The sequence below is a fragment of the Eumetopias jubatus genome, unplaced genomic scaffold, assembly GCF_037043125.1.
Source record: "Eumetopias jubatus isolate StellerSeaLion01/CBP00866 unplaced genomic scaffold, mEumJub1_p1.0 scaffold_6, whole genome shotgun sequence".
Lineage (NCBI taxonomy): Eukaryota > Metazoa > Chordata > Mammalia > Carnivora > Otariidae > Eumetopias > Eumetopias jubatus.
In genome coordinates this window covers 134,887,430-134,915,333 of record NW_028274812.1, presented here as the reverse complement: position 1 = coordinate 134,915,333, position 27,904 = coordinate 134,887,430, and the positions used below count along the sequence as shown (strand labels likewise).

The 27,904-nt window shown below is 39.8% G+C and overlaps 1 protein-coding gene across 1 annotated transcript in view; it reads left to right on the top strand.

The window, feature by feature from the left end:
- RANBP9 (RAN binding protein 9) overlaps positions 1-27,904 on the top strand; it is a 91,723-nt gene that overhangs the window by 56,633 nt on the left and 7,186 nt on the right. Inside the window, exons 5-12 of the mRNA XM_088024125.1 lie at positions 374-396; positions 8,849-9,033; positions 11,963-12,075; positions 13,433-13,541; positions 15,299-15,489; positions 18,300-18,444; positions 21,907-22,028; positions 23,666-23,817. Of these exons, the coding sequence (XP_087880251.1) occupies positions 374-396; positions 8,849-9,033; positions 11,963-12,075; positions 13,433-13,541; positions 15,299-15,489; positions 18,300-18,444; positions 21,907-22,028; positions 23,666-23,817 (1,040 nt within the window). The remainder of the gene's footprint in view (positions 1-373; positions 397-8,848; positions 9,034-11,962; positions 12,076-13,432; positions 13,542-15,298; positions 15,490-18,299; positions 18,445-21,906; positions 22,029-23,665; positions 23,818-27,904) is intronic.

Below are 27,904 nucleotides of genomic sequence, written 5' to 3'. Positions count from 1 at the left end.
GTGTCGGTCAAAAATCAGATGTGACTCTTTTGCAACCAGTCTTCTTACATGGTTCTTGACATAGCTTAGAAGATCTATCTGGAACCAAAGTCTTGGAGGCAGTCGCAGTACTTCAGAAATAACACTGGTGTGTGACTAACAAGGAGGTTGATCTGGAAAGGAGATAGAACATTCACTCAGACCTCTGTTGGTGCTACTGAGAGAAATACTAGTCTCATTTTTTATATTTAGGTTTTAATTTTTTTCCTTTCCTTCCTTTGCCATTCCTTCCCTTGTTTTCAGTTATAAATTCAGCTTGTCACTATCGTCTGCCTTTGAAAAACCATGTCTAATGCCACTTTTTTTATTTTGTTTTGTTCTGTTTGTTTTTTAGGTATTGCTTTCACCGACCTACCGGTAAGACATACTTTCTTTTAAAAACTGTTTTGTATTTTTAATTAAAAGAAGTATAAAGAAACTGGTATTAAGCACATTTGGAATTCCGTCTTACTGATATTTATCAAGTTTATATGCGATGCATAGACTAGAGATCCTTTCTCTAGCCACCTTTGCTGTGCACCTTCAGAAATCAGGCTCCAACGACACCGGGTGCCCTGGCACAAGGGAACTGCATTGTAGCTAAAAAATAAATCAGAATTGATTACTTAAAATACACCTTGTAATGTCACTGTCACCGCATTCACTTGAAATAGGTTTCTTTGGTATCGCTGAACTTTTCGGCAAGTGGCTGCACAGCGGTTGTGGTCATTTATTAATGCAGCGTATATTGAGGGCCTTCTGTGTGGCAGGTTCTGTGCTTGGGATGCATCATGCATCAAAACAGGTGAAGGTCTCTGTCCTCTTGAAGTATTCAAGCTGGGGAATAGGCGTAAACAATACATTAAAGACAAGTAAATTATAACATTTTAAAAGGTGGTAGGTACTTTATAGAGAAAGAAAGTGGGAGTACCAAAGACAGAACATGGGCTGTACGGTTCGCTCACCTTTGCCAAGGTTTGCAAGGGAGGACGTGAGCAGAGACTTAGGACGGAGCGAGGGAGTCCACGGAGTGGGTAGGTAGAGCAAGAATGTCCCAGGCAGAGGAGCCCAACTAAGGAAGGGTCCCAGAGAGGGGACGAAGTCAGAGAGTGCTAGATGAGTCCGAGATCGAGGTGGGGGAGGGTCAGCGGGCTCAAGGAGACCTGGAGGGCCATTGTTAGGTACCTGGGCATTTACTTTGAGTGAAATGAGCCTCCGAGCCTCCAGCCTCCCTTCTCATGGTGTAACTTCAGTTTTTAAAGGATCGCTGACTGCTGGTTGAAAAGTAGCCTGGGGCAGGGATTTACAGCAGAAGCAGGCAGACAAGTGAGGAGGCTATTGCTGAAATTCAGGCCGCTGGTGATAGTGACTTACATCATGAGAGATTTGGGATCTGCTTTGCTTCTGGATCCCTTGTTTACCAAGGCGAAGACTGCCCACTGTAACATGCATCACGACTAATACTAATGGGGGGTGGGGGGAAGACCAACAAACTAGGATAGGGTGCTTTGTTATCCCTTAGAATTTGTTATTTTGTATTCACTGAATGATCTCTTAGGGTATTTAAATATAGATTTTTAATCAATATCACTTGCACACCTGGAAATAATGAAATAAGGAATATAGGTTGGTTAAGGTATTCCCCAAACTTCATGTTTAGAATCCAGTCTTTTAAACCACTTTTTTAGAGTTGATGTCTATGGTTTTCTACGTGATGCTGTCTTCTGTGCCATTTCTTAAGAGCTCTCCATTATGTCTGTGGCATTTTCTTCCAAGCTCCTGATTGCATTGTGCAGGCTCTGATGCTATCAATTTTTCACGTTACCAGAAGGTACTACAAGAACCAGAACTCTGATATTTCTTTCTTAGTTGGCCCATACATGACTTGTTGACTAAAATGTCTTAGAGGTAGCAGTTATCCAGCTGTTTCGACAGGAAGAAACAGTCAAGTTCCAGAGTGTTCAGAGAGCTTATTCTTCAGTAGTTTCACACCTGTGCAGGTAGTGACAGCTGCCTGAGCGGAGAGATGTAAGGTGCCACTGTTGGTCAGACACATGCCAGTTTCAGAGATGTTTTGAGAAAGGTGACAGGAGAATCAGAGGCAGAGAGTAATCATCCAATCTATAGATTATTAATATTCCTGAAGAAAATTCTAGAAAAAATAAAACAGAAGAAATTGAAGTTATAATAGAGAACAACTTTGCTAAGCCCAGGAAAATTCGGAGTCTGAAATTAACATGCTTACTAGGAAGCATTATTTAATAAGCAGTAATGGAACCAGTGTTCATCTTTTTGAAAAAGTATGTAATCTTAGGATTTTATCTTATATTTATGCCAGAATAAGTTCCAGGTAGATTGAAGAGTTAAAAAATAAATATGATGAGAGCCAAGAGAATTTATGATGGATTGGATGTGAAAATAGGAGAGAGGATAGGACTTTGAGATTCTTGGCCTGAGGAATGGAAAGAATGGTGATGTTACTTACTGATATGAGAAGTGTGTATATAGGCAGAGCAGGTTTTAAGGGGGGGGGGTGTGGGATCTGGAGATCATTTTTGGATAAGTTAAATGGAGTTCCCAAGTGTACAGTTGGCCACGTAAGAGAGTGATCTGGGCTGGAGACAAAAATTTGGGAATCCTTGGCATTTCCGTGTTTAAAGTCATGGGACCAGATGACATCCACGAGAGAGTGTGTGTAGGCAGAGAAGAGGGGCATGTGTGTTGGGGAGAAGAGAAGGAACCGGCAAAGGGAGATTGAGAAGGAGCATCCGTGAGGTAGGAGGCAGACTTAAATAGAACTGGGTGTGTCCTCAAAGCCACGTGAAGAAAGCATCTCCAGAAGAAAGGCGAAATCAACTGTGGGAGATGTCCCTGTGATAGGACACATAGGCTGAGGACTGAGAATTGACCAGTGGATTTAGTAGCAGAGTAGAGGACGCTGGTGACTTTGGCACAGAGTTTCAGTAGAGTGAGTGATGGAGAAGTCCTGATCCGGAAAGGGTTTGAGAGAGAATAGGAGGGAAATCACAACGTACAGACAACTTTGTGGAGGATTTCGACTGAAATAGGGTGGAAGCAAGCGGGATATGGTAGCTGGTGGCAGAAATGGAGGCCGTGAAAGATTTTTTTGATTTGCCAGAATGTTTATTTGCTGATGAGAATGATTCCAGTAGCGAGCAGACGAGTTAATATAAAGGGTGGAGCAGTAAGGTAGTCCTCACATCCGTGAGTGGACGAGTGGGGCTATGGTCCCATACCTAGTGGAAGGCAGGCTGCAGGCGGGGCTGCCGGGTGCGTGCAGGGTGGTGTGGCTTAAATCTCTCTCAGAGGCTGCGGGTGACACTCCGTTTCCTTTGCAGTTGGCTAAAAGGCTCAGCTGGTTGTGTGTTTGGGTTTTATTTATTTATTTATTTATTTATTTATTTATTTATTTATTACCTCTTTTGTGGCCCTAAACAAGTAAAACCGACTTGTCAGAGCGAGCAGATGTTTTATGAGCTTTTGTTCCTCACTTGTACAAGTGGTGGTAGTTTTGAAAAGGCTAAGCTGGTTGTAGACATGTTGACTATCTTTGTGTCATCTTCTGATTATTTTTGTCCCATTTTAGAATCACTAGTTATGTTTTTTGCCTTGTCTGTAATTAATCAGTGGTGATATTCAGCCTTGTAACAACAGTGGGTAAAGTGGTGGTTATGGTGGTTGTCAGAAGGTTTTTCTTGTTGTTGTTTTTTTAAATACAGTGGTTCTGAGAGCTTTTTATTTTTGTGACTCAGATCTTCTGGGACTCCCACATATGCAGTAAAAAAAAAAAAAAAAAGTTAGTCTTTCTCTTAAGGCCCCACCAAAGAAGTGTTTGTGTGTTCTGTACCTGTGACCTCTCACTAGCCAGTTACAGCATTAAATCCTGGTAGAGGGTATATTTACAGAACAGAAGTTTATCTAGATGGTATCACACTTATCATGGAACCTAGCGTGTTTACCTTGTATCTTTTTCAAAATGATCTTTCTTCCCCAGCTCACCTCACCATTTTGGGAAGTGTCTGTCTGTAAACTCATTCAGTTTGGGATTAGGTCAACTCCTTTTGTTACAGAAGCTGCTCTCATTTAAAATGAAACTGCTTTCCGGTTCTTTTGGCCAATTTGAAATCTACTTTTTATAGATACAGTATTTGCTTTCATTTTCATTAGAAAACATCTTTAAAGTAGAACAGAATTATCCTATTGAGAATATGATTTTGTATATATTTAGCTTTTGGATATTTTTAGGATCTGTATTTTTCATAGGTTAACAGAAGTTGGGAGATCTTTTATTCTCTTCATAGAGACTTAAGTTATTCTCATTTCTGTCTAATTCTACATAAGACATTCCTGAATGTCTCATTTTGTTACTTTTCATTCTACTAATTCTACATAAGAAGACCACATATTATATAATTCCTTTTTTTTTAAAAGATTTTATTTATTTATTTGACATAGAGAGATAGCACAGGCAGGCAGAGCAACAGGCAGAGGGAGAGGGAGAGGCAGACTCCCCACTGAGCAGGGAGCCCGAGATCCCAGGACCCTGAGATCATGACCTGAGCTGAAGACAGCCGCTTAACCGACTGAGCCACCCAGGTGCCCCTATAATTCCCCTTCTTATGTAGATGTTTTTTAATTTAGAAAGTTTCCTAGAAAACATTGTTTTCTTTATTTTTTACTTTTTTTAAGATTTTTAAAATTTATTTGTCAGAGAGAGACACAATGAGAGAGGGAACACAAGCAGGGGGAGTGGGAGAGGGACAAACAGGCTTCCCGCTGAGCAGGGAGCCCGACGTGGGACTTGATCCCAGGACCCTGGGATCATGACCTGAGCCAAAGGCAGACGCTTAACGACTGAGCCACCCAGGCGCCCGAAAACATTGTTTTGCATAAATCCACAGCCTAGGTTCATGCTACATCGTGGAAGAAAGCATTATGCCAAATGAAAGAAGACAGGAAAGGCCACATATTATATAATTCCATTTGTATGAAATGTCCAGAATAGGCAGATCTGTAGGGTCAGAAAGTGGTTGTCGGGGGTTACGGGATGGGTGGTGGGAAGGGACCGCTAATAGGTGCGAGGTTACTTTTTGGAATGATGAAAATGTAAAATTAAGTTGTGGTGATGGTTGCACAACTCTGTGGTTATGCTAAAAACAATTGCATCGTTACCTTTTTAGGAATCTATAGCCTAGCAAGTTAAAAAGTCTGAGATAGATAGATAGATAGATATATATGTATGTATTTAAACATGTAGTTTAGCCAGTAGTTTAGCCAGTTAAGGGCTAATTCCTTTCTCTCCAATTCTTCAGGTTTAAAGTTAAGTAAGTAGTATAAAAAATACAGTTACTTTTCATTGACCCCAGCTAGCTTTACCACTTCTAGTTTTTTATCGCGTTCAGATTACAGAAGTAATATATAGTGTTAAGTATTCAAATAATAAATGTTTATAAATACAGAAATGTACAAAAGAGAAGTTTCTCATAATCCCAACCTATTTAGATGACTATGTTGACTTGAGTGAATATCCTTCCAGGTCTGTTTCTGCACTTACGTTAGCCCGTCTGTCCATCATTTAAATGTTTACAGAAAAAGTAAGGTCATAGTTTATGTAGTCTCTAGCTTGCTTTCTTCATTTAGTAATATATAGGATATCTTTCTGTGTCAGTATACAAATTTTTATAATATCTTATTGTATGATGTACTACCACAACTTCTAAGATGCACATTTTTCATATTTTGACATGAAATCGTTGTGTATCTTAGACTCTATGGCCTGTCAGATTTAATGGGCAGTGTTTTTTTTCTTCGACATAAAATGATGGCATATCTTACAGTCGTTAGAGTCTGAATTTCAGTGAATGTGGTATGTGATACCACCTGTGAATGGACATTCTTTTTAGTATTTTGCCATTAAAATAATGCTGCAGGGCATATATGTTTGCACGTATTTGTTTCTCTGTCGGATTTCATTCTTACGAGTGAAATTGCTTTGTCAGTTTTAATAGACTTTGCCAGATTTCTTTCTTAAAAGATTATATCAGTTTACATTTCTGTGTATAGTGGATGAGAGGGCTTGTTGTCTCAACCTTCAATCAACATTGGGTATTTTAAACATACAATAATAAAATATTTTAAACATAGGGTCTTCTGTACATTAGATTATGTACAAAAAAATTCTTCTTGTTTTGATTTGTATTTTAGGAAATTGAGGTTAAGTGTCTCTTCATACTTTCATTGTCATTTTATATTTCTTCTGCAAATTGCCTGTAAACCTCTCACCTTAAAAAAATTTGAGTTGGAGGGCACCTGGGTGGCTCAGATGGTTAAGTGTCTGCCTTTGGCTCAGGTCATGATCCCAGGACAGGGTCCTGGGATCAAGTCCCACATCGGGCTCCCTGCTCGGCGGGAAGCCTGCTTCTCCCTCTGCCTCTGTCTCTCTCTCACTCTCTCTCTCTCTCTCTGTCTCTCATGAATAAATAAATAAAATCTTTAAAAAAAAATTTGAGTTGGTCTGTTAATCTTTGTCCTGTATTGTGAGAATATTGTTTACATTGAGAATGTTGGTCCTTTCTTATATGTGCAGATTTTTTTTTGTTGTAAAGTCCATTTGTCTTGACATTTATGGCATGTTTTGTCACAGGAACATTTTACACTTTTTTATGGCACAATTTTATCAGTATTCCTGAATGTTGATTTTCATTTATAGTATTGTTATGATTATTTTCTTGAATTTGTCAGGAAAATTTAGATTAGCAAACAAAAACTTTTTTTGTTGTTGAGATTTTATTTATTTGAGCGAGAACGCGAGAGAGAGAGAGCACAGAGGGAAAGGGAGAAGCAGGCTTCCCGTTGAGCGGAGAGCCCTACATGGGGCTTGATCCCAGAACCCCGGGATCATGACCTGAGCCCAAGGCAGACACTTAACCAACCGAGCCACCCAGGCGCCCCTAGCAAACAGAACATTTTTAAAGCATCTCTGGGCAATGCTGAATATCAGAATTATAAATGCTGCTTAACAAACAGGATTGCCTTGTACTCTTTTGTTATCTTTGTTAAGAGTCTTTGGCTTTATGTAATACTTTTAAGTATGTCATAATTTTGTAATGGAGTTTAAAGGAAAGAATACTGTGTTAGAAATGGTGAGGCTTGCATTAATTGCTTTATGTGTGTCATTAAGAAGTTGTGTGCTTTTGGATAAATCCCTCCCACTCTTCTTCTTTCTTTCTTTCTTTCTTTTTTTTTTTAAGATTTTATTTATTTATTTGACAGTGAGAGAGGGAACACAAGCAGGGGGAGAGGGAGAGGGAGAAGCAGACTCTACACTGAGCAGGGAGCCCAATGAGGGGCTCGATCCCAGGACCCTGGGATCATGATCTGAACCAAAGGCAGACGCTTAACAACGGAGCCACCCAGACGCCCCAGTCCCTCCCACTCTTAGGTCTGTTTTCTCAGTGGTAAAATGAGAGGGTTGTAACAAGTATCTCACTTGTCTCCAGCTTAAAATTGTAAGAACTTGCTGGTTTTGTTGATTAAGAATCAGTACATTTGCATACATTGCATTACCATTTATTTCCCAATCCAGTGCAATTCTGTCTCTGAGTATTTTGACACAGTATTCCTTTTGTTTCTGACTTTGGTTGCTTGATTGATCAATTGTTTCTACATACATCCTCTTAGCTCTTTGCTGTGAAATCTAAGCATCTTATATTTACATCCAGATTATTCCCTCTTGATCCTCACCTGATTTGGTACTGAAAATACTTGTGATAACCATTAAAACAAAGAAATAAGGCATAAGTACAGAGAATGGTGATGAAGTAGGACTTGGAGTTTCTAGGAAGAAAAACTAAACTTAGATTTGGTGTCAAAAAAAAATCTGTGTTCCAGTCCCTTCTCTGTCGTAATGTAGACCATGAGCAAGTTAATTACCCCCAATCCTCAATTTCTCTAACTTTGTAATGCAAACAATAATTATTTCACAGGATTATTAGTATGTTTAAACCCTGCTAGTTTGTAGGCATTCAGTAGTTCAACCTTTAGATATAACAAATAGTGATAGAGCCAAAAGAACTTGTGTGTTTTTGTGTACTTGAAGCTGTTAAACTTGATTGTTCAGCCTCGAAATCTTGGAGTATATCTAGATGCATTTCTCTGTGAATTTGAATATTTAAATCCTTTTCCACTCCAGAAATAGGTGCATTTGAGTCATTTGTGTTTATAAAGAGAACCCCCACTCTTAATGGCACTGTGTTTTGCTTACAATTAATTCTTACCACTCTCTTTTTAGTGGCGTGCCAGATGTACAGCGAAATGAAATTAGTACACTTAACGTAGTGCGTGCCCGGTTAGGATTGTCCTTCTGTGGTAACTAGTCCTCACATGCAGTTTCTAGACATGCATCATACATATCATATATAGAAAGATAAGTCTGAGTTACGTGTTTAAGTTTAAATCTTTGTAACTATTATATGACCTATTCTGAAGAGCAAGATTTTTGTTTCTGTTTACTAGAAGTATAATACCACACAGTCTCTGAATAAATAAAATAGGTGGCTTACGTTTTATATTTTTCTTGATGATTAGATTATAGGAAGTGGTATTTTACATCCAGCAAAGTCTGTTTTATTAGATTATTTGCTTTTAATTGTATTTAGATTATTTTTCTTTCTCTACTGGTTTTGATTGCGATTTTAAATTACAAGAAGGAAAATTGTATTCTGTTATTTTAAAGAGAGCTTATGAAAGAGTGAAAAGTCTTTAATATAAAAGGGATAGATAGATGCTAGTGAAATGTGTTGTCTTACAGCCAAATTTATATCCTACCGTGGGGCTCCAAACACCAGGAGAAGTCGTTGATGCCAATTTTGGGCAGCATCCTTTTGTGTTTGATATAGAAGACTACATGCGAGAATGGAGAACCAAAATACAGGCACAGATAGACCGGTTTCCTATTGGAGATCGGGAAGGCGAATGGCAAACCATGATACAAAAGTAAGTGAAGAAGATATTTGAATGGACATTATTATTCCAAAATATATTTTTTATAAAACATTCTTTTAGGGTAAAAGAATATTTACTGAAGCATTTTAATCTAATTTATATCCTAATAATCTTATGTATCATTGATTATATTTAAATCTATATTTAAATCTCTATAAAAAGTAATTTTAAAGTAATTTTTATATATCCTAATAATTTTAATGTATTGATTATACCTTAATCTCTATAAAAAGCAGTTCACTCTACTTAAACAATTAAAAATAATTTTTTATTTGGTGGCACACATACAAAATTGTATTTTAGTCTGACGTATGAATTTGGTGGAGGAAATAAAGTGACACTAGATCACTAAGGTTAATTCATTTGCTATCCTTAGTAATGGGACTTAATGCTTTCCATAGGTTTCGCTTTAGTGCTAATGCAAAAGATAAATTTAGGAAGATAATTTAGATTGTGTAATTCAGGAGCTGTGGGTTTTGGACATGAACTTGGCTATGTTCAGCAGTAGTTCAAATATGTATGGGGATAAAGAAATACTACTCAGCAAGAAAAGCATCAAAATAATGGTATAGTTAATGTACTGGAATACAGACTTGGTATGCACGTTTTGTATTTCAAGATTTGACTCTCTTTTTCCAGTGAATGGGTTACTCTGTAAGAATAGTATCAGCTATTTTTGCTTATTAGGATCCCATTTTTGCTAAATCTATTATTTTTCATGTAGATTCAGGGAGGTCATAGGTGCCCCTATTCTAAATAGGAAAATCTGACCCAAAGCCTCCAATGGAAGGAGTTTTTAAAATCTTACTAATTATTTTTAATGTAATTTACTTTTACATGTTATTAATAGACATTTAAGAGGCAGCAAAAGGAGTAAGACCAGAGTTAGGAATATGGAGTGAGAATTCCTAAAAGCAGGATAAATACTTAGGATTCCATCATAACGATGGGACAGAACGGGTAGGTAGCAGAGCAAACAGTGGGTGTCAGTAAAGGTGTACTATAAAGTGAACAACCTTTATCTCAACTCATTCTTTATGAAAAGTAGAATTTCACTGGAGTGGAAATCAGCAGGAAAATGTAAGTCCTGGGACAGTCAACTTTTTAGACCATACCTTTGCTAAAAGGCTAGAGATGACTCCTGGGTGTCAGTAGTACTAAATGGTAGCTCCTTAAAGCTTGAAAAAGTACAGACTTAAAAATTAAATAAGTACCAGGAAATTTAAACAGTCATTTTCACTACTCTCATCTCACCCAGGAAAATAGCAGAGACGTTTAGATACCACCAATCTGACAGTTTGTCTTAAGTGTCTGTGTAATTGCTTTGAACAATTGCACATTTAAAGATATAATAAAAATTTGTGTGTGTGTTCTTTGGAGGAGATAATGATTGGAAGACATGATGATGATTGTGAAAACATGCTTCTTCCCTGAAGCTATTATCATCTGGGATTACACAGAACCTCTACACTGGTATTTTTGCCGGTGCAGGTGACAGAAGAGCAAAGCCTGGCTGACGATCTCACAGTTCCCACAAGTTAGAGCTAGGATAAGTTGCTCTCCTGGGGGTCACATCCCTTTCGTGCTTTAAAAATGGTTGCCGCTGAGCATCATAGCAGGAGAGTTAGTAGAGGAAGCATTTATCTTAATTCTGTAACCAGACTCCAGTGCAGGCCCCCACCCTCCACTCCATTCTTTATAAAATTGACGCTCACCATGACCTCCTAGGAAGTCATTTTAAAAAGTTCTTCCCTACCCCCCCTTTTTTTTCAAGATTTTATTTATTTATTTGACAGAGACTCAGCGAGAGAGGGAACACAAGCGGGGGGGGGGGGTGGGGGGAGAGAGAGAGAGAGAGAGAGGCAGGCTTCCCGCGGAGCAGGGAGCCTGATGCGGGGCTCGATCCCAGGACCCCGGGATCATGACCTGAGCCCAAGGCAGACGCTTAACTACTGAGCCTCCCAGGCGCACCTCTTCCCTACCCTTTTAAATCAAGTTGACCAATTAGATGAAATAAAATGAAAAATCTGTTTCTTGGAGATTTTCCCCTCTGCCCCCTAATCCCTCTTTCCTGAATCACTGCTTCCTACCACTTTCTGATAGGGCCTTAGTCATGCCAGATGGAGGCAGGTTTAGGAGTTGAATGTTTGGATATATTGGATATTTGGGTTAATATTGTTGAGTCAATAGTATTTCTAACCTTTTGTGGTTAGATGTAAAGGTGTTTTGACCACTTAATGACTTTTTTTTTTTTTTTTAAAGTGTTCTTTGGAAGTGTGGCGCTTTCATCCTGTATGTACAGTGGTACTGATTGAGATTAGAAGGGCAGTTTCTCAGTGATCAGTATCATCACCCTCATAGACCTCGTTCTGAAAGACCCTCTCTCCGGTTCACCTTAGTATTTCTTGGTTCACATTTTGTAGGTCCCATCTCCTGTAACCTTAGATGAGTAAAGAAAGGAGTGGAACTCCACAACACAAAGAGTTCATCTGTTACTTAGAAATTGTTGTATTTTATAAAATGCCAGCACTTCCCTGGGATAGGTGATACAGTAAAGGTGAGACAGAAATTTTGGTCAGTTAGTAGGATTGAATGTAAGGATGGAAGTCCCAGGAAAGGAGCCAGGGATAACGGGGAGCCAAGAATCAAGTCTATCAGTGGCTCTTCTCTAGTGACAGTTATTCTTCGGGAGAGTAGTCCTAACACGGCATTTGCGGTTCTCTTTTTGGAACCACTACGTGATTAGAACAAAGGATTTTTTTTTTTTTTTTTAACTTTAAAGTTGAGGTTCTTAAAGCCTTATTTCAAAGGGAATAGGTTGGTTTTGTAACAAAGGAGTAGATCTTGTTTTATATAAATTGTAGTATGAAGCCTGTATTCTCTTGACTAAAAGATGTGTGTTTCTTCTTTTTATTTTAAGAATGGTTTCATCTTATTTAGTCCACCATGGGTACTGTGCCACAGCAGAGGCCTTTGCCAGATCTACAGACCAGACCGTTCTAGAAGAATTAGCTTCCATTAAGAATAGACAAAGTAAGGACCCTGTGGTGCATGGATAATACTTGTTTTCAGATTATAGGTTTGGTTATATCAATTTTTAGAAATTTTATTTTTTAAAATAAAGTTTCAAATATATTAAAATTGGTGCCTCTGAAATTTATTTTCATTGACATTTTTGAAGATCACCTTACAAAAAACTCACATAAGACTGTGTTAGCATTCTGGATGTAGAAAGATAGAATTTTGGAGAAAGTTGTTTAAGAAGTGTTTACCATTTTTTTCTTAAAAAATGTTCGCTTTAGATTTTAGGAAGTAAACATTTAACAAAACAATTTTTTTTTTAGTTGGTAAAGTTGTCCCATGATTAGATATTAGCGAAGATAATATGTAAAAGAAATGTAAATCTTTGCATTATTTAAATTGCTATCTAAACTTAAGATAGTATTGATCTTAAGTTTCTATTGTTTCGGTCCCAGGGCTTGTGGCCAGAGCTGGGGCCTGTTCTACGAAGGGCGAGTCAGCATGTGACTCTTCCGCAGTTCGCCTTCTAAATGTGGGCATTAGTCCATCGTCCGGGGAGGAGGGGCGCGGGGGGTAATGGATGTAGTGAGAGGCTAGGCATCAAAACACAACGTCATGTGTGAAATCGTGATGCTTGACAACAGTTTTTTTTATAGGTCAGACTTGCTATAATAACACCAATCACATTGTGTTGTCACTACTTGTATGCTCTGTCTTTCTCACTATGTTATGAGCTCTGGCAAACAGATGATCACTTCCTCGTTCTGTATACTCATCTAATTTAACAAATGCCTGACACACAGGGAACGCTCAGTGGATGTCTGTTGAATTCAGATCTTATCAAAGGCTAGCGTTCTCATAGTACCGGGGGCAGAAGGTTATCATATTTGATAAGACATTTTGAATGTTCTCTCTAATGCTTGCTATGGTCTTTTTTTTTTTTTTAACACTTTATTGTGGTATGATTGACATATTAAAAGCTGTACATATTTTTAGTGTGTGTAACTACATGACATTGGGAAAAGTATTCTGTGAGGCCGGCACCGCACTGTAGGCTATAAACACATCCATCTTTTTAATCTTAGTGTTTAATACTTCATTATTGCTTAACAGGTATTTTTCCTGTATTACTTGCATATTAGTTTGTGATTTTTTTTAAGAATAGTTTATGAAATACTTGTTTTTCTAATTTTTTAATGTGTCTGAAATTTCCCCTTGATTGCCTAATAGAAACTATGATTTTAGAAAAAGAAATGGAAATTAGTTACAATAATGTACTTAAAGTTTTTTTTTTTACTTTTTTTTTTGACGGTCCACTAAGTTTATGTTTCTACTCTTAAAAAATTAATCTCTTTCTTTTTCTAAATAGGAATTCAGAAATTGGTGTTAGCAGGAAGAATGGGAGAAGCCATTGAAACAACACAACAGTTATACCCAAGTTTACTTGAAAGAAATCCTAATCTCCTTTTCACATTAAAGTGAGTTTAATGTTACTGTATTATGTATGGATGTGTGTCTTATGTATAATCCGTATTATTTTCATTTTTTTTTTAAAGATTTTATTTATTTGACAGAGAGACACAATGAGAGAGGGAACACAAGCAGGGGTAGTGGGAGAGGGAGAAGCAAGCTTCCTGCTGATCAGGGAGCCCGATGTGGGGCTCGATCCCAGGACCCTGGGATCATGACCTGAGCCGAAGGTAGACGCCCAACGACTGAGCCACCCAGGCGCCCTATTTTCATGTTTTAATAGTTTTAATTTTTGTTTCACCTTGTTTTGGGTATTTACATATAATTTTGTAATATAGCACGTTGAAGTAACAGATTATAAAAAACACTTGTGTTGAGGATTATAAGCAGATGGCATCTTTTGCTCTGTGTTTGCTCTTCTATTATATCTGTTCAAAATGTTAAAATCTTATTTAGAAGATGGATATCTGTTTTCCTCCCGCAGAGTACCTTATTATAAGTCTGTAATTTTGAAAATTGTAGTAAAATAGATATAACATAAAATTTGCCATTTTTAAACATGCGGTTCTGTAGTATTAAGTGTAGTCACACTGTTCTGCAATCCTTGCCAGCCATCCATCTCCAAAACATTTTTCGTTATCCCAAACGGAGACATGAACTCCCCATTTCTCCCTGCCCCCAGCTCCCAGCAACCACCATTTTACTTTCTGTCTCTATAAAATTGAATTTGACTACCCTGGGTACCTCATCTAAGTGGAATCGTAAAATAGTTGTCCTTTGTTACTGGCTTATTCCTCTTAGCAAAATGTTCTCAAAATTCATCCATGTGAGAGTATATGTCAGAATTCCCTTCATTTTGAAAGCTAACTGATAGACATTTGGGTTGCTTCCACTTTGGTGATTGTGAATAATGCTGCCATGAACAGGGGTGTACAGATACCTGTTGGAGTCCCTGTTTCCAGTTCTTTGGGATATATACCCAGAAATGGAATTGTTGAACCATATGGTAAATCTGTGTTTAATTTTTTAGGGAAATTAATCCTTAGAATTCTATAGCCCTGCGCCATTTTACAGTCTCACCAACAGCATACCAGAGTTCCAGTCTTTCCATGTCCTTGTCAACACTTTATTTTCTGCATTTTTTTTTTAATAACAGCCATCGTAATGTGACGTTTTTTAAATTGGTCTTCTGATTCTTTGTTATTTTAAAATTCAGGTGTTATTAAGCTTAATATTTCACCTCCCTTAAGTACCAGAAACCCTTTGTAAGCCAAATGTCAGGATTGTTTTGCTTTAGAGTAAAATTTTAAATGTGGCCCATTTTGGTGAAGAGGTTGCAGAAGGGAATAGGAATGAGGAAGAGTGGGGAGCAAGGCTCTCTGTCATATGTTCAGTAAAGCACATCATGTTCTTACATACTATTTGACTTGCTATCAAGTGCAATTATTATTTGATTAAATTATTTTAACTTAAAAAAATGTCCATTTTGATTTTATTATAACTACCAAAAGATTTTCATTTTCTCAGTAAACCTTGAATAAAGGAGATACAATATCTTTTGCTCTATACTCTGATTTTTCTGGAAGACTTCAAATTTAAGCAGTACAGTAGATGAAACCATACTTAATATTTTTAGCATACTATCTGAAGGCCACACTTACTGATAAATGGCGGTTCTTAAAATATGTCCCCTCAGAAATCTGTTGTTACTAAATAAACTGCTATTTGAAAATTATCTAAGTCAATTTGTCTTTTCTTTTTTTAGAGTGCGTCAGTTTATAGAAATGGTGAATGGTACAGATAGTGAAGTACGATGTCTGGGAGGCCGAAGTCCAAAATCTCAAGACAGTTACCCTGTGAGCCCTCGACCTTTCAGTAGTCCGAGCATGAGCCCCAGCCATGGGATGAACATACACAACTTAGCCTCAGGCAAAGGAGGTACTGCACATTTTTCTGGTGAGACTCAGTGTTATGACAGCACTTTTAAGTTTTTACCCTTCTTTGTGCTTTTGAACCAGAATTAAAAATGTTTAAAAATCTGGACATTTCCACATAGCTGTTTTGCACGCGTGCATACTTGATCTCACGATGTTCTGGAAGAATAATTGTCAGTGGGTCAGATTGGTGTGTTTTTAATACCAGGAAGGTAACTTGAAGAAGAGCTATTTCTGAGAATAGGTTATTAGCAGATTTTCATAAACATAGGTCAACATTGGAGTTGTCTCTGGAAATGAAGTCATAGACATTTGGTAAAGATAGAAGATCACCGTGTGTTCTGATGAAGTAGAAATGTGAAGGGGGTGCTGTGGCGGTGTGGCTTTGGTCCATCCATCAGCACGCCTCGCTGGGCTGCCTGCTTTCTCATCCTCTCTCCACCAGCCCCCTGCAAGTTCTGCTCTGCTCGGTTCTTTTCTTCTTGTCCTTTTCTGGGCTCACCAGTCTTCGTCTCTCAGGCTTTTGGTGGTGGTGTTTGTTTTTTTAATTTTTTTGTTGTTATGTTAATCACCATACATTACATCATTAGTTTGTGATGTAGTGTTCCATGATTCATTGTGCATAACACCCAGTGCTCCATGCTGAACGTGCCCTCTTTAATACCCATCACCAGGCTAACCCATCCCCTCACCCCCCCTCCCCTCTAGAACCCTCAGTTTGTTTTTCAGAGTCCATCGTCTCTCATGGTTCGTCTCCACCTCCGATTTCCCCCCTTCATTCTTCCCCTCCTGCTATCTTCTTTTTCTTTTTTCTTTTTTTTTTTTTAACATATATTGTATTATTTGTTTCAGAAGTACAGATCTGTGATTCAACAGTCTTGCACAATTCACAGCCCTCACCATAGCACATACCCTCCCCAATGTCTATCACCCAGCGACCCCATCCCTCCCACCCCCCACCACTCCAGCAACCCTCAGTTTGTTTCCTGATATTAAGAATTCCTCATATCAATGAGGTCATATGATACATGTCTTTCTCTGATTGACTTATTTCACTCAGCGTAACACCCTCCAGTTCCATCCACGTCATTGCAAATGGCAAGATCTCATTCCTTTTGATGGCTGCATAATATTCCATTGAATATATATACCACCTCTTCTTTATCCATTCATCTGTCATTGGACATCTTGGCTCTTTCCACAGTTTGGCTATTGTGGACATTGCTGCTATAAACATCGGGGTGCACGTACCCCTTCGGATCCCTACATTTGTATCTTTGGGGTAAATACCCAGTAGTGCAATTGCTGGATCGTAGGGTAGCTCTATTTTCAACTGTTTGAGGAACCTCCATACTGTTTTCCAGAGGGGTTGCACCAGCTTGCATTCCCACCAACAGTGTAGGAGAGTTCCCCTTTCTCCGCATTCCCGCCAACATCTGTCGTTTCCTGACTTGTTAATTTTAGCCATTCTGACGGGTGTGAGGTGGTATCTCATTGAGGTTTTGATTTGGATTTCCCTGATGCCGAGCGATGGTGAGCACTTTTTCATGTGTCTGTTGGCCATTTGGATGTCTTCTTTGGAAAAATGTCTGTTCGTGTCTTCTGCCCATTTCTTGATTGGATCATTTGTTCTTTGGGTGTTGAGTTCTTTATAGATTTTGGATACTAGCCCTTTATCTGATACGTCATTTGCAGATATCTTCTCCCATTCTGTCGGTTGTCTTTTGGTTTTGTGGACTGTTTCTTTTGCTGTGCAAAGCTCTTTATTTTGATGAAGTCCCAATAGTTCATTTTTGCCCTTGCTTCCCTTGCCTTTGGCGATGTTTCTAGGAAGAAGTTGCTGCGGCTGAGGTCAAAGAGGTTGCGGCCTGTGTTCTCCTTTAGGATTTTGATGGACTCCTGTCTCACGTTTAGGTCTTTCAGCCATTTTGAGTCTATTTTTGTGTGTGGTATAAGGAAACGGTCCAGTTTCATTTTTCTGCATGTGGCTGTCCAATTTTCCCAACACCATTTGTTGAAGAGACTATCTTTTTTCCATTGGACATTCTTTCCTGCTTTGTCAAAGATGAGTTGACCATAGAGTTGAGGGTCCATTTCTGGGCTCTCTGTTCTGTTCCGTTGATCTATGTGTCTGTTTTTGTGCCAGTACCATGCTGTTTTCATGATGACAGCTTAACAACAGTTCTCTCCTTTCTTGGCTTTTACATCACTTCTCTAGGTTTATTTCCAGTTTTTCTTAGTTTTCTTTCTTTCCTTGTCTCTCTCGTTCCATTCTTCCCAAGGGGTTCTCTTGCCCTTGTACGTTCCACTTTCTGAAACAGAAGTCAGATACTGTTTCCTGTCCCTTCATAGAGTAATAACCCCTTTGCTTTTCCTCCATTGGCGCATACCTTTCTCCATTACTGCCTCTCATTTTATTTACGTCACCATCCTTTGCATGCGCATGATTCTCGGGTTTGTATCCTTAGCCACCTTTCATCTTGAAGCCCATACATTGACTAGGTGTGGACAGCTTCTTAGCTTTGGTGTATTTATATATTAAATGGGAGTGATGAGAACACTGCCCCCCCCAGGGGGGTTGTGGGGATTAAATAAGATCCATAATTAAGCCTTCCCTAAATGTTAGAGATGGTAATTACAGCCCACAATTAATATCCTTATATCCTTTCAAAGAAGTTATCTGTTTGTTTACTATTTAAGTAATGCATTGGCTGTCCTACATTGTAAAAGTTTCAAGTGCAAGATCAGAATGTGGGTATGTTATTTACAACTTAATAATTTAATATAATAATTTAATGTGTGTTTCTATGTTCATCTTTTTTTCCCCCCCAGGTTTTGAAAGTTGTAGTAATGGTGTAATATCAAATAAAGCACATCAATCATATTGCCATAGTAAACACCAGTCATCCAATTTGAATGTACCAGAACTAAACAGTATAAACATGTCACGATCACAGCAAGTTAATAACTTCACCAGGTACGTGATCTCACTCGTTTTTGCATTACTATAAACAACCTAAGTATAAATGTCATCATTTTTAATAATTTAGAAAAATTGAATTATACGGTCTCTAATGGGGGTCTGGAGGTTCCCAAGCCCCCAGGCAAGAAAAGGGTAGGGAGTAAGTTCCCCAGAGCTTTTCAGTCTCCCCCTGTGCACACAGCCTCTTTCCATTGTGCCTTCCTCTTAGTCTGCATTCCCTCTTTCCCCTGCCGGGGCCGTAAGAATCCATTCCAGGCTCTGCCGCCTTCTAGTTTTCCTGCCGGCACCAGCCTGTACAGATGGTCACATAGATGCTGTTCTTATATTTCCCAGTTAAGTCACAGTGGAATATTTACTCTCTCGAAGTAACATAAGATACATTTACAACTATTTTTTTTCTCTGTGTGTGGGTTTTTTTGGTGTAAATGTGTAGAATGTTTCCTGAGTTCCAAATAACTTTATGAAGAATCTTTTTTGAAAGCCTGTCTTTAGGAAGCTTGCTCATAGCAGCAAATGGACCTTAAGTCATTTAGTAATAAACATACAGCATGAGCATAGTATTGACCTGTTGGGTGTCAAACATTCTGCTAGGCCTGGTCTGTGACTTCAGCGGGCTTTGAGAGAGGGATGTCTACAGGACTCTACTAAAATCCTTGATACACTTGGGTTGAAGATTCCTGAACCTAAAGTTTTGTGGAATGTAGTCATTTGAATACTAGTGTATGAGAGCAAGCTCTTACGAAGTCAGCCTGCCCAGATCATCCAGCATCTAAATTCACTTTGGTTCAGGACTAGTGAAATGATAAAGATAATACAAAAAAAAAAATCATGGGTAGATTTTATCAATTTGATGTTGGTTTGGTCTTATCACATGAATTGATTGGTCGCAGTGCATTTAGGGGGAACGTTCATCAGTGCAAAACTTTATCATCAGAGGAGAAAGAACCTAACTTTTAACATGGAATCTTAATGGAAACATGATTCTGGAGAAAGGCATATGTGTAAAAATCTGTATTTGCAGTTTGGGAGAGTAATCAGAATATCCAGATCATCTGTCCCAAGTGAAGACTTACCGAAGTGTTGGTGTTGTGTGGTACGGGCTGCAAGGGACATCCACGGAAGTGGTGTTGTGAGAAGAATGGTAGAAAAAACGGCTGTCCCTGGCAGAGGAGATTAGGGTAGTCTTTCACAGGAGAAATGACGAACTAGAAAATGGAAGATTAGAAGACTGGGTTGTAATAAAAATTATGTATGGAAATTTAGAAAGTTGAGCCTTTAGTACTTGTGGTGCTTTATAGCACGTCAGGACAATGTTGTTGGTGGAGGGTTCTGCCATTGTCTGGGGGCAGGACTGTGGGCAGTTCGTGGGTTATTCTCTTAAATACTCTTCATGGCAGGAAGTTGCTAAAGAGACCCATCAGTGCCTGAGTTCAGGGAAGCAAGCTCACCGGGAGAGTTTGGTGACACAGCATCCTCTGAGCGCAGGATAGAAGGAGAAGAACTGCCTCACACTGTTAAACAGTAACAGTTACTTTATAGTTGGTAAAGGCTGCCCTTACCATGGGATTGCGAAGTAGCTGAAGATGCTATTAACTAGTAAAACCATTTTACAGATGTAGAGCTCAATACCAGAAGTGTAAAGGACTTTTGGGGGTGGGGGGGTCAGGTTCAATAATTAGTGGCTGGTAAGTTGCAGAACTGTGACTACTTCCCAGGATTTCTGACTTCCAGATTTATGCTTTTTGCATTATGCTGCACCCCACCCTCCGCCCCATCAGAAATGCTGCTCCCTCCCCTCCCTCCTAACTTCTGTTCAAGCAGGCTGTGACACTCAGTCCCGTTGTTACTCTTCCAGGATGATTTCCTTGATTGCATCCCCACCAAATGTTGGTCACGCCTTGTAAATAACTTTCATCCAAGGGCTGATCCTCTGTTTGCCCCTGGAGGACGGAGGCTGTTTCATGGCGTCCGTTGCACCTAACACAGAACATGGCTCAGAAGCTCTTCAACATGTGTTGAATGAAAGAATCCTTCCTACATACTATATTGTTTTGTCAAAAAAAAGAGTTTAGTGTATTTATTAAGATCACTAAAAACTATGATCTTAAGAATTTCCATTAAATTAAACATTATTTTTAAAGTTTGATTTTTCTTATCCATTCTCAAAGTTCGTCAAAATAGAGTAAATCAGGGGTGCCTGGCTGGCTTAGTCAGTTGAGCATCCGACTATTGATCTCAGCTCAGGTCTTGATCTCAGGGTCCCGAGTTCAAGCCCCGCATTGGGCTTCATGCTGGGTGAAGAGCCTACTTTAACTAAAAAGAAAAGAAGGTAAACAAGCATTTTGGACTGATGTAGGAATCCTGGGGCCATTGCCCCCTTCTTCCTAGATCTGTGTCTTTTTCCAGCATGTGTTGCTGATGGAAGCAGTGCCCTCACACGTACACACACAACCTCACTCGCTCACTCCGAGGTGTCACCAGTGGTCGTGTCTGCTGGCATCACGCACAGAGCGCTTTTTGCTCATCTGCATTCAGTGTTGCTTTTTTCTACATTGAATATACATTGCTTTTTAAATGAGAAAAGTGCATTTTAATATATTTCCTGTATTTTCATCAAGTGTGTCCTTCTGGACTGTATAATCCTTATGTAGACCTTCACCGGGGAAATCTTCCAGAACAGGTGTTTGTCATTCTTAGAGTGCCGGGGGGGGGGGGGGGCCGCGATGCGCGGTGACAGCTTCACTGTGTCCAGATGTGCAGATACTGGCACGGGCTCTTCGTCGGTAAATGAGACACAAGCGAGAGTGGGGAACAACCTGAGTATACAAAACGGCATTTTTTTTAAATTAAGATTTGGCAGTGCTTTAGATTCTTGAGCCAATAAGAAAGCCCGTGGGAGGCAAATCGTGTCGGGTGCCGACAAGGTCTGAGAGGACCAGACCCGGTGGTTTTCCAAGTCATCATTTACCTTTGTGGGAGGCTGTGTTTCTAAGGAGTGAGGACAAATGCCACAATGTCAAGACCATTAAAGAAAAAATCGTCTTAGGAGAGATGAATGTGAGGGCAGGAAAGAGGTGAAGTGGGATCCGGGAATAGTTTGAGAATAAAGTTTTCCCCTTTTCTTCCTTGAATGCTGGAAACGAACACTGGGTGAGGATGGGGGTCGTGGGGCAAGGTCTGATGAACAAAAAACGAAGTGCAGATCTGAGTTGGAAAAATCGTGGGCATATACTCTTTCCCCCCTACCCATCCAGGAGTACAAATTTGTTAAGAGCGAGCTACATGCTAGCTTTGAAGACCTTCAGGATCGAACTAAACACCTTTTTTTGCAGATTGCTATCGCCTCATATTATGAAGTCAGTTTATAAGTAGGCTGTGTAGTTGAGTAGTAATTTATTTTAAACTAAGCTGCAAGTATGCGATTTCTAAAATTAGGTTTGTTTTTTTCATTTCCAGTAATGATGTAGACATGGAAACAGAGCACTACTCCAATGGGGTTGGAGAGACTTCATCCAATGGTTTCCTAAATGGTAGCTCTAAACATGACCACGAAATGGAAGATTGTGACACCGAAATGGGTCTGCAGTGATATTTCTTACATTTTTAATAAAAAATGATGACTACAAGGTTATGTTTTTACTTGTATTGATCTACAGCTGATGAGCATAAATGAGATTTAACAAAAGATGTATTGTGCCACTGGACTTGACAGTAGTACCTAGTCCCGAAACTGTCCCGGGAGAGGGGCTGTGAGCGGGAGCAGAGGCCCTTCTGTGCTTCTGCAGTTAAGTGCTGGCCCATTGGCTGTGCGGAACCGTCCCCACTCGGCTGCGGGGCTGTCGTTAATGCAGCTCCACTCGGGGTAGCATTACCTGTTCTTCAGGACGTCTGTGGTTGGAGATGTGAAAAGCTTTTAAACTTATCTCAGTATAACCAGTAAAGGCCAGATGGGTAGCAGTGATTTTATAAATTCTAATTCGACAATTTCTTATGTGGATTTAATGTGAATATATGTGACCGTGCGTAGTTTAGTGCCTATGGGCACATAGTAGGTGCTTAAGTGTGACCCACCCTTCTCCTCCCCACCGCCCCAAAAATGATGTGGCTGTAGGGCACATTAGCGTGCATCATTTTGTCTTGTTGATAACTTGTGTAGTCGAGTGTACCGTAAAGTTAAACCATCAGCAGACTTTCCCATCAGTGGGAGAATGAAAATTTATTGGAGCTTCAAAATTCTCTTCTGTCTGAATTCCATAGCAACACTAGATTTCTGACTGTTTTGAGGTTAAAAGATCTTTATTGAGGATTGTTGTTGAGGATTATGTGTTCAATGTAGAATACACTTTTTCAAACAAGGGGATTAATATAAAAGGCAGCCCAGGTTTACTGTGTCAGATACCAGCAGTCTCACCCTTCAGAGAGTAAGTTAAGCATGGTGATGAAGAGCAGGAGTTCTAGATCCACATTACCTGGATTCAACTTCTGCAACTGCCACTTAGTAGCTGTATAACCTTGGACAAGTTATTTAAGAGCTCAGTGCCTCAGTTTCTTCATCTGTAAAATGAGTACACTAATAATCACAAGCACTTATAGGTCAATGTGAAGATTAAATGAGCCAATCTGTGAAAAGCTAGTAAGCTGTCAGTAATTGTCGATTATTGTCATCATTAGTAATTGTGTCGTTAGTGATCCATACAGTTACATTATTGACCAGGGATTGTTGTCAACCAAGATATATACCATACAATTATTTTGTAAAAGTGTGTGATTAACTCTTTCGATAACATGGTGTCTTGTGTGTTTCTTTGGAGTCACTTAGCTTTTCGCCGAGAGGCATCCTTTCATTCCAGCTCTTTGGCGTCAGAACAGCCTGGGAGGCAGTTACCGACTTCGTTCTTTTCTGCTTAATGTTGCTTAATGTAGTTTGAGAGATTTGTGCTTAACGTCTTACAGACCTTTCCCTGAGACACCAGGGGCACCGTACACTGACGGGTTGTCACCTGACTTTCAGCTGCATGCTGGAGGTCAGAGCCTACATTCTTGAGACGTAGAGGAAGTATACCTTTTAGCTTCAAAGTTTCACACTGAATTAAAATAAATCAACATGTTTAGATAAACCATTAGGTAGTAGTTGCTAAAGGAAACGTACAAAATGTTAAAGCAATTTATGTTCATTTCTCCATTGTAGTAAAATACTCATTTGTTTTGCTTGCAGAAGTTGATTCGAGTCAGTTAAGACGCCAGTTGTGTGGAGGAAGTCAAGCCGCTATAGAGAGAATGATTCACTTCGGAAGAGAGCTGCAGGCCATGAGTGAACAGCTGAGGAGAGAATGTGGCAAGAACACGGCAAATAAAAAAATGTTGAAGGTAGCTTTGGTTTTCCTTGAAAAATTAGAGATGTGTTGAAGGAGTTAAATTGTCATTTTGTAAAACATTGAGTAGTGCTAGGAATTCTGGTTGGACTTGCAGTAAAAAGTCCGGATTAAACCCCAGTTCTGCCACCTGTCAGCGCTGTATACCCTTTGTCAACTTACTTGTTTAGTTCTAGTTTCTCGTCAGTAAAATTGGCAGAGTTATTAGGAGAGGTGTAGGTTTGCTGATAAAACTATAAATTTGAGATATTTTTATTTCAGCAAACATTGTTCAGGGCTGCAGTGAATTGAATGTCTACTACATGGTTTTCATTTTGATGGTGATTGCCGAGACGTTGGGTCATCTTTCAAAACCGGGAGAGTTAAAATACATTTTCAGATCTCCTCTGGATTGATGTGTATGATAGATGGTAAGATGGATAAAATTTCAGCAGTTTAGTACATTAGCCACAATGTTACAGATCAGTTGCAGATGGTCGGGTTTTCCCCTGCCTTAAGTCAGCATTGCAATTCCTTGTAGAGATGTTAGGTTTCTTTACAAGTTTTTTTTTCATACTCCTGAAAGCCCCAATAGCCCTGTGAATCTGTGAAACACTAACCTAGCCATTGTATTTTTATTTATTTTTTTGTAATCCTGCATCAGGTTGGGCTCAAAGGTGATTTGTTTTAAGTATTGTCTCCTGAATTTTGGAAAGAAGTCCAAACACAAAGGGAGATGCGTGCGCGGGCCCTGAGCCCAATGACGGGGTGTAGTGGGAAGGAGCAGGGCCTCGGCCACCCCTTCCTGACCCAGACAGAGACAGTGCAGTGCGCCAGCCAGCACCACCTGGTCCCCCCAAACACGGCATGAAGGCGGCACACATAAAATAGCCTCCTGTGCTGTGGCCTCAGTGTGGCACCTGTTGTATAGACAGAACATATCGGCTTAGCCTGGGAGCGGATAAGGAGCCCCTTACACACATCGGCAGTTAAAGGCGTGTGTGGTCTTGTAATCTCAGTAGCTGGGGCGGGAGGGGAGGTGTATTCACTGCACGTGGTACTTCATCTGCTGAAGAGCACACCTGCTGTTTCTAACGGCCACCCTCAGCCATCCAGAAAAGGGGGGGCGGTTAAATTATGATTTTTATGCTAAATAAAAGAAAATCGGTGGAATATGTAATTTAAACAATTTTTCATTTAAAAGGTCAGATCATTTGTTGGGACTGCAAACTGGTGCAGCTACTGTGGAAAACAGTTTGGAGAGTTCCCAAAAAATAAAAATAGAAATACCAGATGATTCAGTAATTCCACTACTAGGTATTTACCCAAAGACTGTGAAAATGGTAATTCAGAAAGATACATGCGCCCCTCTGTGTACTGCAGCATTATTTACAACAGCCAAACTATGGAAGCAGCCCAGGTGTCCCTCGATAGATGGATAAAGATGTGCTGTGTATATATATATTTATATATATTTTTTAATATATTATTTGTACATATACACACACAATAGAATGTTACTCAGCCATAAAAATGAAATCTTGCCGTTTGTGACAATATGAATGGACTTAGAGGGTGTTATGCTAAGTGAAATCAGTCGGAGAAAGACAAGTACACGATTTCACTCATGTGGAATTTAAGAAACAAATGAACAAAGAAAAGACAGAAAACTGCTGTTAACTACAGAGAACAGAGGGGAGTGGGTGGGGGGCTGGGTGAAATAGCTGACGGGGATGAAGAGCACACTTACCGTGACAGGGACTGAGGAGCGTTTAGAATTGTTGAATCACTGTATTGTACACCTAAAACTAATGTAACTCTGTAATTACACTGGGATTTAAAAAACACAAGTAAAATAAATAAAAATCAGACTTTGATATATTAGGAAAATGGCTGTGCACGTTTGCCCTGTAAGGTGGAGAATTCCTGGAGGTCAGACTAGTCTTCGCTCCTCCCCCTTTAACTATATCTAATGCAGGTAGCACCTAGCTATTTAATGAATGTTTATTTAAAAGAGTTTTGTTCATATGGGTGATGTTTATTTTTACCATACTAGAAATTCAAACTGTATCCGTTCATTGACAAATAATCATAAACCCATTGGCTATTTTTATGAAAAATAACTTCCAGAAAATGAGAACAGTGGCATTGCTTTGCCTTTGTGTGAGTCTCTTTAACCGCTGGTGTGATGGAGGGTGAGCCGCGTTCTCCTCACTCTCTGGACAGTCGCTCTCCTGCCGTCACACACCTCGCAGCCTCTGTTCCCCCCCCCCCCCCCCCCGTGTGGTTGTGGGAGCATGCGAGTGAGGCAAGAGAAAGTAGTAGTATCTTCGTTTCATTATGAAAACAGTTCGGAGCTTACAGGACCTCCTGAAACGGTCTCCGATTGGACCCAGGTGTCTCTGGATGATACTTGGGGAACTGCTGTTTTAGGGGAGACTTGGGGATACGAAATGTTAAGATTTCATATACTTTTTTACACTAGGTCATCTGACTGTTTTCCTGTTAAAACTTTATGCTAAAGGCACATGATGAAGGAGTGGGATTTATGTAGTGTCTTTGAAAACGTAGGATTTCACTTCATCAGCTGACTGGCTCTGATTCCAATGTGCATGAAGCTCTGAAAATGGCTTTATGTGGCCTCTTCTCAAAGAGAGTCCTTGTTATATATGGAATTATGTAAAGATGTGATTCATCTTCTTCATCTAAAGAATGTGGATGGCTTTGTTTTTGCCCTTCTGACTCTTAAGCAAATGCCAGCTGCTTTATGAGACTTTCTTAATATCCGGAACTCCTTGCTTCCCCTTCCCTCAGCTTCCCTTGATTCAGTAAGCTGCTGAACTGATCCAGCTTATAAGCCCCTGAAGAACAGCTGGAGGATTCGAGGACAACATGAAAAGTTTCTTTGCCGTAGTTGAGAAGGTTTAGAAATTACTCCTTTTCCTTTTATTTTTCACTTCAGGGCACGTGTGATCGTAGTGGGTATTTTTTATCTTTCATTGTGTGTGGATCTGCATAAATATCTGAATCACACATGCATAGAGAGCAAGATTTGTTTAAATGCGAAGGTAAGAGCCCCCCACATGCTTTACTGGGAGGCACCTCACACTCCGCCTGTGCCGAGTATGGGGAGGCACCCCTGCAGCAGCCCCCCGGCTTCTCTCTGCTCCCCTGCTCCCGCCCGCTTGCTTTCCCACCTGCCTACGCCTGCCAGTGGCTTTCAAGACAGCCACGTGAGTTTGTGGGGCCACCGTTGACGGATGTGCTGCCGGGCGGCGAGGCACGGCTGTGGGAACGGTGCAGGGTCCAGTATGAGCGAGCAGCCCCAGCTGGCGACCGAAGCGAAAATCGAACCATTCAGACTCACCCTGTTTGGAAGCTGCTACAGATTTTAAGCCAACTACAAGTGCACTTTGAGAATCCCACCTAAGTGATGTCACGTTGGCCTCGGAAGTTCTTCCCACGGAGATCTTTGTTTCTGAAGTAAAAAGCACCCCACCGTCCCATGATAGTTCACAGATATTTTCAGTTTTGTGCCTTAAACCCCATGTGCGTATATTTTACCTAGTAATTATACTTCTACTGATTTGTATTGTTTCTGTTGACTGTTTTAAAAACTCATTTCCAGTTTCGATGCATTTAGTTATTTTTAAATGGCTACATGAATCTCTTCAGTGCTGCTAGATCAGTTCATTTCAGCATTGCTCTGTTAGATTTTTTGCTTTTATTCCAATGCTTTAGTGAACGCATAGGATACATGTTCCTGTATTGGAACACGTGGAATTTGTTTCTTCCTTAAAATTATAACCCTGGGAGAGAGTCCTAGAACTGGAATGATTGAGTCAAAGGATAGGATTATTGTGGCTTTTGCTATATATTGCTCTACTGCTTTCCAGAAACCTCTACCAGAAAAGGAAAGTGCCAGAGGCACTACTGCATTTGTCTACTCTAGCGGGTTCCACACCAGACCTTAAAATTTATTTGAGTTTCTTTGGTCACCACCAAAACTTAACCACCCTCCGTTACGTTTTACTGCAGGATTTAAAACATTAATGTTGCTGCCCTGACTTCATTCCCTTTGTAAAGATAAAATAGATATTCAG